The 12,207-nt window shown below is 37.6% G+C and overlaps 1 protein-coding gene across 2 annotated transcripts in view; it reads left to right on the top strand.

Annotated features, from left to right (window-relative positions):
- PIGG (phosphatidylinositol glycan anchor biosynthesis class G) overlaps window positions 1–12,207 on the top strand; it is a 61,138-nt gene that overhangs the window by 25,995 nt on the left and 22,936 nt on the right. For both annotated transcript variants that reach the window (XM_030968307.1, XM_030968308.1), the window contains 2 exons: window positions 4,362–4,819; window positions 11,919–12,110. In XM_030968307.1, the coding sequence (XP_030824167.1) occupies window positions 4,362–4,819; window positions 11,919–12,110 (650 nt within the window). The remainder of the gene's footprint in view (window positions 1–4,361; window positions 4,820–11,918; window positions 12,111–12,207) is intronic.

Here is a 12,207-nt window from a genome sequence, read left to right as displayed (position 1 = left end):
CTCTGAAGTGCTTCTCATTTGTAATGCTTTTTTTTTCCCCACTGTGGCTGAATATAGAAACTGATTACCAAGTTCATGAATTTTCTGAAGACCAGTGCAGGCAGTGTTAGCATCTGCTTCCTGATGGTTATTTATAGATTCTGATTGCTGTGTTTCTAGCAGAACCAGTCCCTTCTTTTAGTGATACTTCAGGCTTTAAATAGTTCTGCAGCCCTTTATGAATTCCAAAAGATTGTTTAAAATTTTAACTTCTTGTTCATAGTTTCACTGTAATTGCTTGGTAGTTGATATAAGCATGGTATTTACTACTACTAATTGTGTGAGTTTTTTTCCCTGTTTCTGTTAGAAATAAAAACTAACCATTCTTTTGCAACTAGAATAGAGAAGTTAAGGCTTGTCAAGTAGAGGTCTTGAGAATTTTCACTATGCAGAATTATAGTGGGTTTTTATCACATATACAAAATGTCCTTCTTTCAGTCCTTATTTTAAAGCACCTGTTCATTTAACAGTACTTTTGATTTTCCTCCTTTTTTGGTGTTCTTGATGAATTGAAGAATGTTACATTTTTATGCAATTGCACCTAAAATATTTTTGTCATTTCTGACCTGGGGAGAAAAAAGCTGATTGGTGGTGTCTTTACCAGATAGTGTTCAAAAATTATCCCAAACTGCTGTGAAAATGTAGGAGCAAGTGTGATCTGTAGTACTTTGTCATGGAAAAGTTACCATCATAGAGAATCATGGGTTCAGGGAGCTCAAGTATCGGAAGGGAACATAATGATAAGTGTTTAAATTGTGAGTGATAGTGAGCATGAAAAATAAAATGTTTCTCCTCTGAAAAGTAGTTCCAGAATTTCTCAGGATTAGCTGTAGATGGTTAATCATACACACACAAAAAAGGTAACTGGAATAAGACTTAGAGTGCAGAAGGCTTTATTTCAAAGTGAAGAAGTTTCAAAATTTAATGGTCAAAGGTGCGTGTACTCTGTCATTTATGTATTGACACTTTTGCAAGCTAGCAAGGTATGTTCATAGATGAGGCAGAGGGGTCAGTTTCCGTGTTGCTTAAATATTAGTGCTGATACATCAGTTGTTAAAGTTGCCTTGTCTTGGGAGATGATACGTTTACATTGTTTGAAGCCTGGCATTTAAAGATTTCTAAACAAAAGCTTCTGTTTTAAGTTATTTTGCCAAGATACCAAACAAACTGAGAGTAATACAGATTTTTTAGTGTCTGGAGTGTCTGCTGAGTACCTGAGGGCTGGAAATGTTCAGCAGCTGGAAAAACAGAGCTGTGAATATCAGAGTTAGACCTATATTTCAATGCCTTTAAACCAAATCTAAAAAACAGGTACAATCTAAGTAATCGAAGGTCAGACTGTATATGACACCATTCTCATGGCATTCATAATAAGGCACAGTTAATATATAAGGAATTAGAAGTAAATATAGAAAACCTTGATGAAGATATTTCTAGAATTTCTTAAGATTATCAAGGCTGGGGAGATTATAATTTGCATCATAATTTTTAATTTTGCATAGTGATTTAACTCTGATCTGAGATGTGGTTTATCAGTAAATGTCTTTGAATTTTAATGCTTTGTAAATGTAGCAGTATTTTTTTCTCTTTTCACTGAAGTAAGGAGAGACAAGCAGGCGAGAAATACAGATTTCTGATCCTGGGACATTTCACATTAATGCCATCATTTTAATGAGGTTTTTGTATGTTCCCCATTGATAATGCATCACTTCTTCAGTTTTCATATCGGTTGGTGACAGAAACTAGATACAAGAGACCAGTCCTTCTATAGATTTTATGTTATGTCTTACAAAGAAGACAAATTATATCATGGACTTTTTCATTCTCATTTATTTAGGATCTCAGATTCCTTTGTCTCTGCAAGCTGATGGTGCTTACATGCTCGTTTATTTAGTTAGCCAAGATCTTTAAGGTCAGCATGATAGAATTATTGGAATTTAAACTTGCTGAAGATCTGTCATGTACTGTTCTTGTCTCAGCTTTGTGAATTTCATGCTCTTTGGTCTTTGCAGAGACTACCTTGTCCTTTTGTTCCAAATACCAGCTTATGGTATTTGCTTTTCAGAATAGAGTACTAAACAAACCTAAGTGGTCTTTAGAACACCAAAGAAATTTCAAATGCTAGTAAATTTAGATTGAACCTAGGAATTTTGTCTGATTGTTGGTATTTTTCTCTCCATTATTGTTGTGTGTAACCTCATGAGGACTTTTTTGGTTGTGTGGGGTTTTGTTTGTATATTTGTTTGTGTTGTTGTGTTGTGTTGTTTTTTTTTTTAAGTTAAATGAGTTTGATGTAATGTATTCTTTAACAACACAAGAAATGAAGAAGATGTGAATAGGTCATAATTGTAGTTTTAGCTCCTGCATTCTTTCACATACATCTCTTTAAAGTTTGATTTTGCAAAAGTTTTTTTTTCCTAAAGCAAAACTCCTAATAATGTTAACTGTTTTCTTGCATCATGTGATTGTTGTCCTCTTGGTGTTACATGGTCTTGCTTATTGAACAAAAATACAAATGCTGCTGTCAGTAAGTCATAAACACCAGTGATACTTGCATTTAAGATGCTCAGAGATACTTGTATTGTTTATACCTGCTTACTTATTATTGGCTCAAAGGTCAGTTTGGTTTGATTTTCTATTAACATGACTTAAACTGTGCAGGAATAGTAGTACACTGTGCATCTTTTAATTTAGTAGTTTCTCTGTGAAATTTATCCCTGTGAATATTAAAGATTTTTTTAAAAGTTTGTTCATAGGTCAGATGTAGGAGGATGATGTAGTTAAAGTATGCAGTTAAAGAAATGAATGTGAAAGTAGTTTCAGAGATCTTTGTTCTGAAGTAAAAATGGCATGCAGTAATTTCAGTCTGGCTTTTTAATTTTTCTTTCACTAGGTGCTTCAAATACATTGTAAGAGATTCTGCATAATATTCTGTAATAGTGCAAAATTAGATGAAATAAAATAGTAATGTATGACAGCATATTGACAGTGTCTTTCCCAAAATTCTTCACAAGCATGTATGTTAGCCTATTCATTAAGGTATTGTTAGGAAGCTCCTGGTGGTTCCAGTGTCCTCTGGTTCTTGCTTTTACTTGCTCTGGTCTCAAGTTTTTGACATACAGGCTTGTCCCCAGCTACTTGCAGTGGCATCTTGAAACGCCTGCAGGTGGGACAGGGAATGGGGTTGAACAGAATATAGGAGAGGATTTAGTAAGACAGGATAGACCGCAGTGACCAGGCACAGGGCTCAGTCTGAGATGTGCACTGGCTCCTGCTTATATGTAACTGAATCCTTTCTCCTTTCTCCTCTTACTTTGCCCCTGCTTCCAGAATATTCCTCACCACCCCCTCTTCCCCACCCTTGACATTCTTGAAGCTCTCTTTAATGAGTTGGTACAGATCCACAGGCACTCTCAGATATCTGTAATGCCCATGTACTGTCACTTCTCCCTTATCTGTTACAGAGTCCAGACTGATGCTCTTCAGAGCTGTGCCTGTGATTTCTTACTGGCCTGTCAGTTAATGGCTGAAGAGTTTTGGTCATCTTTATGTTAGTGCATACTCACGACGGTTGTGTCTCTCTGTGGTCTTTTTATGGCTTTCTCTATGTGCTGAAATGGTTCTTCACTTGATAACAGCAATAAACGGGGTACTCTCAGCTTCCTCATGCCCTTATCCTTTCTCTTTAGCCCTACTATTGAAGGAGTAATGGTAAGGCAATTCCAGTTAGCTGCTGAGAACAGGAAATTGAGCTAAGAAGGCATTAGACAAAAAATACTATGGTTTTAGATAAGCACAGTTTGTAAAGTAAATAATAGATGGCTAAAGGTTTAAAGTAGATTTTATGATGAAAGACGCATTTCAAGCTAAGCAAGGTCATGGGGTGCCATCAAGCAGTAACTTTGTTAACTTGAGTAGTGAAGGGCTGTCACTGCATTGAGTTGAAAATATCACAGATTTCAACTACTAGAGAATTACCTATTATCTATATCTCAAGATTTCTGCCGGATTTCTATTTTTACTTCTACAAATATGCAACAGGGCATGAACTTCTTTTGAATCTTCTGTTACAGGGTAGTAGGGAATCTTAATCTGTAAAGTTGTGATGATTATTCATAGAGAAGTTTTATCCCTTAAACAGAATGCAGTTTTAAAAATCATTACTATGTTGCAGTGCTGAGTATGCTTCACTGAAATTTTGAATTTCTAAAGATAGAAATAAGTTATCCTGCTATTTATTTTGTTTTCATTGCTGTGAATACTTACAAGTGAAAGTTTTACATACTTTTTCACCACTGCTTTTTTTCTTTTTTTTTTTTCAGAATCCTGTTGCTTCCAGTTGTAGCTGGTCAGAAATAGATGTCCTGATTCTGGCTGGGACTATTGGCCATGTTTTGAGTTTGGGGGCAAGCAGTTTTATAGAAGAGGAACATCAAACCTGGTATTTTCTTATCAATACGCTTTGTTTGATGCTGTGTCAGGAACTTTGTAGAAATAATTTTCTTCTGAAAGAATGTGACCCTCAACATAGCACCAATGTGAAGCAAAATTTTGATAGTATTGGGGAATCCTCTGAGTGCAAGAATATAGACATTCCAGCAGCAAGTAATTCAAAACTGGGCAAGGCTACCTCTTCATCTGAATTCATAAAAGGATCAGATAAATGGATAAGCTTAGCAACTCCATGGATCATCCTTATTTGCTGTCGGCTGCTTCGATCCTTGAATCAGACAGGTGTTCAGTGGGCCCATCGGCCAGACTTTGGACACTGGTTGACAAGGTGGGTATCTGATTTACTGTCACACTTTCTGTCTTATTTTAAAATTAGTGTGTGTTTAATTTGGTGAAATATGTATTTTTCTATATGGTCTCTGATCAGGAAGTGCTGCACACATACAAAGCAGATAAATGGTGAAGTGACATAAGGAATTTTTTCATTTCTATTTCATGCAGGAGTAATTCCTTGTGTACTATCAATAGTTCATAATCTTTGCCCTGCACCATGACATACCTAATTAATGCCAATTATACATGATAGGTTTATCAGAAGCAAAAAGTAAATATTTTCCATGTGTAAGTCAACAGTGTCTGGTTTGAGAAATTAGAAATTACTTAATAGAATTAAACTTTTGAAATTAAGGCAGGAAGATTCTGCATAATTCCAAACTTTATGAAGTCGCAGGAGAAGATGCCACACATAGAATTCTTCCTTGTCTATCACATGCTTGTAATGTGTGGGTGAAAAGCTGAAGGAATTTATTGAGTGTAATCTGATAAACATGAAAGGGATTTTTTTATAACTGAAAGTACAGCAGAGAAGGTCTTCTGCTTTTTCTAATGCCTTTCAGTATTTTTAAGGACTAAAGTTATTATTCAGTGATACTTGAACTGTCTCGTGTACTTCAGTTAGTGGATAGAGATGCAATACTTTTCAGCTGTCTAGTCAATGTTTTGCAAACAGCAGATGAAGAGGCTCTGCTGTGTAAGATAAATAGATTTCTTGCCAGTATTTTACAACACATGGATGAAATGTCATTCATCATTCATTAAAAATGACATGAGGAAATGGACTAATATGAGACTTGTTATTTATTGGCAGCCTCACAGATGAAATGCTAATTGGAGTGACAGGCATAAGTGCTGAAAGCCATGAGTTATGAGGGAATTTATTGCATTATAACGGTTGTTCTGTACCAGAGTTTTCAGCATGCATTTCTGCTCTTGAGGTCAGGAAATGAGGAAAAAATGTCGTATTTCCTATATCAAGTCCATATGATAGATAACTCACTTCTTCATTATGAGCTAAGCCAATGTGTGAACAGGATGAGGTGTGATTTGGTGTGACTGTGAGGATTTTTACAATTAATCCTGAGCATCTGTGGAAGATTTATTTGCCCAGTTATGTCCTGAGCTAGATTTTTTTCTTTAGACTGTCAGTCCTCTTCTTTGGAGTGTGCTGGTGCCACAAGGCCATGAAACAAGGACCTGATACTCCTGCAGCTGAAAAGTTTGTTTCATATACGTGCTTCTACTCATGTGGTCTACCCGAGATGTTTATTTACTCTTGGAAATGTTACCAGACATCTAAAAATTGTGTGTGCATGTATGGACTTAACTTTCGAAGATCCTCTCCTGCTTTAGTATGCTCCCACCTCTGGTTTCTTGACGTTAAGTGTGCCTGGAAAGCAGCAAAACTCTTTGTAGCTTTGGCCTGTGGGGGTCTCAGGGATAACACAGATGGAGTGTAGACTGCAGATAGAGCAGGTACTTCCCAATTTATAACAAAAGTGGGAAATCGTATATGCCCAGCTCTAAAACTAGTTGCCTGTCATGAACTTCCAAGCAACCCATTCAGGTAAACCCAAAGCTTTTTACATTTGTTTTGGTTTACTCTGGTGTTTTTTGGTTTTTTGTGGTTTTTGGTGGTGGGGTTTGTCTTTTGTTTGTTTGTTTTTGTTCGGTTTTTTGTTTGTTTGGGTTTTTTGTGTGTGTCTGGGGTTTTTTTTTGTTTTGGTTTGGTTTTTTGTTTGTTTGTTTGTTTTGGTTGTTGTTGTTGCTGTTGAGGAAGGAGAGAGGAGAAGGGAGAGAGGATTCTATTTTTGTCCCTGTGAATTGGAATTCATATGGATTTGAATATGTCCATATCTTTCTCTGCACTGGGTAACCCATAACTGGAGCCATTGTTGAACCCAGGGTGAGAAATAACCTTCCTCCGTCTTCGGGTAGGGTTCTGCATGCGCAGCTCCACATGCTGTTGGTTGCCTTTGCTACAAGGGCACGTTGCATGCTGATTGTTGAGTCAGGGTCCAGCCAGGCATTTAGAGTCACCTCTGAGAAGATGGTCAGCCCCCAGTCTGTCCTGATATGTGTAGCTATTCCTTCCAAAAAGGTGCAGGACATTCCTCTTGCACTCATTGAACTTCATAAGATCACTGGTGTGTAATTTCTTCAGGCTGTCACGGGGCCTTTGAGTGTCAGCAGACCCCACCTACTGTACCAACCACCCCTCCCAGTTGTGTATTGTATGCAGACTTGCTGAAGGGGCACTGCCCCATCCCCCAGGTCATTAGTGGAGACATTAAACAATATGGTCCCCAGTAGGGGCCAATGCCCAAATCCTGGGGTTGACAGATAGTGACTGCCCTCCAGGTGGACTTCGTGCTACTAATGGCAATTCTGGGAATCCAGCATTTGAGTATTTTTCAGTCTGCCTGACTGTCCACTTATCTAACATGGGATTGCCTGTGGGAATGTTATGGGAGCTGTTATGGGAGCTGGTGAGCAAGGTTAAAAACCTTGTTAAACCACAGATAAACAACAATGCCTGCTTTATGCTCTTCCACTGAGCTTGTCTCATCACAAAAATCTGTCAGGTTGATAAACTATTCTCCTTCCTAAAACCATCACAACCCTATTATTAAAACTGTCTGCCCCCCCCTTCAGTAAGGCTGAAGTACAGCAGTTAGAGATCAAAACAAAACCACCAGAATTTTACAGGTTAATTTCTTCCTCTGTTCCCTGTCAAATTATGGCCTCACATGGAGTGTATTTGCTTAGGTCTTGAAGCTAGTAGAAGAGAAAAGATTCTACGTCTGTAGTCTTAGGCTATGACTGATTGTTTGGCTAAAATGCTATATTTTGCCATACAAGGCAAGGAACTAACTTTCTTTCTCCTCACCTCACTGGCCTGTATTTTACTTGTTCCTGTGTCAGTATGGTGAGCTACTACATCACTGCATAGACGTGTCTGGAAAAATAACTCAAGATGGCATGGGAAACTCTTGGCTTTCAGTTGGATTTTCACTTTTCACTCTAATTTACCATCAGTCTTGGCAGGCAATTGGGCTGACTGAGTAACAGGAATGCAGGATGGGAAATGTATACAGGTCAGCACTGCTGTTGTTGAAATTACTGTAAGAAGAGAATGTGGAAGTGTCTGCATCTTTTGAAGTGCTCCAGGCAATAAGTTTTTTCTTTCTGCTGTTGTCAGGCATTCCTTACAAAACCCACTTGACTTTCAAATCTAATTGAGAAAGAAGCAATGGTTCCCTACCTTGTGCTTTGGGAGGCTTAAAAAGCTTATGCAACAGTCCAGAGTGTTGTGCCATGGCAGGCTAAGAGGATATGTGATTAGGACTGTCACTGTCACAGTTCTGCCTTCTCCCTTTCATTGGTGCAACTACTTCTGCTGTGTTTAGGGACCAAGTGAAAGAACAGAGCCCTGGCAGCCCTGGCACATGTTGGCTCAGGCTGCTGTGGGGCTACATCTTGACTTAAAACAATGGAGCAATTTTCAGCCTAACAGGAGAATATTATGTAGGTGTCCATGGTGACATAAACTTCAGTTGCAATATAGAGTTAAAAGATTAGTAGTATTTGAAGTATGACAATTTTTGAACTTGAATGATGGGATGAGTTGAGTGTATGACTCTGCTATGGCTCACTGAACAAGCTTTGGAAAGGTTAATCAATGATGCAGCTAAGTCTTTGCACATCCTGTGGTCTGTAAAGTGTCTGGGAATTCCTATTTGGCCAGCTTGCTTACATTTTCTTTGGTCAGGGGTTTTAATATCTTTGTTCCTTCTCCTTCACATGATATTAGGGTTGTAGAGATGTCTGTTTCCCTAGGGATTTGATCAGTATTGAGATGAATAGCATGAATTAAAAGTTGGTGATAAACTGAGTTGCATAAAGCACTTACTCTTCTTCCCAAAATGCATTGCTAGTCTATAAGGTTGATTGTTATTCTATTTTTAGTATTAGTTTAATTGGCATAGTTATGTCTTAATAGCATGTTTTTTACTAGTAAGAATTAGGAACCTTACTTAGATCATGTGTGCTATTGTTTGAGTTTGGGCTACTCAGACTTCTTCTAGCCAGCCTTCTATTTTTTCTCTAAGATAAACTAATGAACAAACGACCCTCTTTCTTTGTTCCTCTGTATGTATTTTCTGGACATTTGTGCTCATGCTCAGACTAGGATTTTGCTTAACTAGACAGTGCTAAAGGGGCTCAGCGTTTAAAAAAGAGAGACTGTTGTCTAGATTTTCCTGTTTGATGTAAGCATCAAAACACAGAAAATCAATCTACCTATAGTGTGTTGAATCTGGCTACTAGGAAAGCATTCAGCAGTGCTGAAATAAGGAAAATGTTGTTTGTTACTTGCAGACAGACTGTGAAACCTGAAAAATACTTTGATGGGACAAAAAGCAAAAGAAAATCAAACAATAGATGAAATGAAAGAAAACATGCAATCTAAATCTGACTGGAAGTCAAGTTTTCTTTTTGATTGGTTGGTATTCAGTTAGCTTTATTTGGCTGTTAATCTTGGTCAGTGCTGATACTTGAAATTATCTTCCATGTACTTCCTACATGAAAGTGTCAGCTTGAAGAGAAGTGACAAGAAGCATCAGCATGGGAAGATGATAACATTTTCTTTAAATAATATATTAACCATCCCCAAATGCCCTTCCCCTCAAAGCTAGCACACCTTGTGACTTCTGTGTATTTGGTTGTAAAATGAAAGAAACAATTAAAAAAGACCTCGTCCACTTAAGTTATTAATCATGCACATTTACAATTTGTTTCACTCTACTTGTATTTGCAGTAATGAGGTGAGGTACAAACAATGGAAGAAAATGTCTTCAACCTTCCTTCTATTACCAGAAGTATGAGTGTAGACCTAACAAGCTGTTACAGTAGGAAGATAGAGCCAAAGTGCTCTTTTTTCCTTCCCTTCTCACCAGATTTTCTCTCAGGGGGCTATTGGTTCTTCACTTTCAGTTTTGTGGTTTGTCCAAAACCCAGGACAGGGCAGCTGAGATCAAAGTACCTTGTTTGTGCTTGTATTTCAGACTATCAAAACCATTTAGAACTTTCCATCATCTTTCAAAATACATGCTAATTACATGTGCTTTTAACTGCCTAACTGTAAGAACCTTGGCTGGAAAACCTTGGAACAGTAGGTGATTTGTGCTGACCAGACTTGGCTGTCTGTAAATCCTTTCCTTGTTTCATCAGGAAATGCTATGAAACATGTGGGTAGGGTTTTTTCCAACAGATTTATGTGATTCAAAAAAACATCCAAACAGAGATTACAGGAGACTGTTAGAGAAGACCTGGACATGAGATGCATATTAATCCCTGTGCTAGCAGTCAAGAATTTAAACTCAGTGTGTATTGAGTTTTTTAGATAAAGAGACAAAGATGATGATGAGGGTGTGCTGTTATTTATTCCTGATTTGTCTTGATCTCACACAATGACTAGCCTAGGAGAATATGACCAGAATGGTTAGAGTTTTCTGTAAGTGCTCATTTGAAAAGTTTAGTGGCTACTAAGTTAGTTTGTTGTATTTTAATCGTAAAGCAGGTGGTGCTTGCGTTACTTTCATAGGTTGCTGCAGGAGTCCACTGTTTCTGCTCTCTCCATGTGTAGAGGAAGAATAATTGGGAGGAGAAACATCAAGACTACATTTTCTATTTCATAGTATTCTAGATTTTATGCCTCTCACTTTTCTCTGCTGGGTTTCAGAGAATAGTTCCTCTCTTGGGAATTTTGTTAAGGTGTACAAGCTACTTGACTGGGTCCTGCATGCAGAACTAACAGGACAATTTATCTGCCCTACAACCTTTCCTCCATGACTTTTCAAGCACCACACTTTGAACAGCAATTGGTCAAGCTCCTGATAAAGTGTATACTAGGGAATAGGAAAGTAAACCTGTTTTTGAAGTACAATAATTTTTATTAAATCAGAGATAAAACTGGAGTTTCATAAGTGTGATTGAATTCAATGCAGCTAACAGGTCAGGCACACTGTTGTTTTCTTGAAGTTAGTGGTCTTTTATCATGGGATTTTGAGTTGTGGAAAACAGAAGATGGAGCCCTTAGCTCTCAAAATCTACATGTTTTTTCTTAACTGAAGGCAGATTTAACAAAATTAGTGGTTTTATATTATTTGGGATACTGGGAATTTTTTCCGTAGGTATGGGTTGGCAGTTCTTGGACTACAGCAGGCTTTCTGAAGCTACATGTTAAGGAGTGGGTGCAGATCTTTGCCTTACCCCATTACATTTTGCAGTGCTGGCTCCTACTACTGAAGATTTAAATATATAACACTGGCAGCATGCTCAGTGGAATGCCCTTGTTTCTGGAGTGTTATCTGTTTAAGATGCAGGGGAGCAAACAAACAAGCTGTATCTGTGATCTTTGCCAGTGATGCAAATTTTCTGTCTGTCTCTTGAATGTATTCAAGGTTCTGTAGTTGCTTAAGGGAATCATATTGTGCTAATGAGTTTGTGTGTGTGTGTGTTTGGGTCTGTTTTAAAGTATGTAAGTATATTTTTGGTCATTTTGAGTAGACAATGTGTTCTATAGGTGGTTCGGTAGGTAGTGTGTCTAAAATGAAGCAAATACATATGCAGTTATTTCAAAAGACCGTTCTAATCCTGTAGCGCAAAAATATTTGTATAGTGCTAGAAAGTAAAATACTATAGTATGAGAAGAACACACCATTTCAAAATGTATAAATAACAAAACTCTAGTTTAAAAGCAGTAGACCCTTTTCCATTATGCAATATGCAGCTCAGTTTTATATAATTAACAGAATAACTAGCATATGGTGGAACACAATAATTACACTTTTAATATGCATGCTTAAATAGAAAACCTCATTAATAAAACTGCTTTTCTAAAAATACTAAAATATTTTACCATGCCTCTTGGAAAGTTCATAACAGACACCATTGCAGTGCTTAATTTGGTGCTGCATTAATTAATACAGTTTGTTTAATACAGTACTGTAGCTAAGGCTTTATCAAATGTGCTTAGCACTAATTACTGGTTTTAAAGGGATTTGTTTGTTTTTTTTTTTTTTCCCCAGCTCTGAACATAAATCTGAACTCTCCTTCTTGGCTGCAGTCTCCCTTCTTATGATCTTCTTTCTGGTTCAAAGAAGATGCTCCCTGGTTTCAAAAATTGCTATGGCACTTGGGCTCCTGGGAGTCTACAGTTACCGGGCAGCTATTGGAAATGTCACATTTCCATGGCAACATGGTGGCAAAGATATTTCAAAGTAAGTGCATCAGCAGATAAGCAACTATTTCTAACAGGGTGTTGAACACTGCCTATCAGGGGATGAGGTGGGTAGGATGTGTTCTAGGTTGGAATTA

The sequence above is a fragment of the Camarhynchus parvulus genome, chromosome Z, assembly GCF_901933205.1.
Source record: "Camarhynchus parvulus chromosome Z, STF_HiC, whole genome shotgun sequence".
Lineage (NCBI taxonomy): Eukaryota > Metazoa > Chordata > Aves > Passeriformes > Thraupidae > Camarhynchus > Camarhynchus parvulus.
The sequence above is the reverse complement of the archived record's forward strand: the minus strand, read 5'-3'. Positions and strand labels throughout refer to the sequence as shown.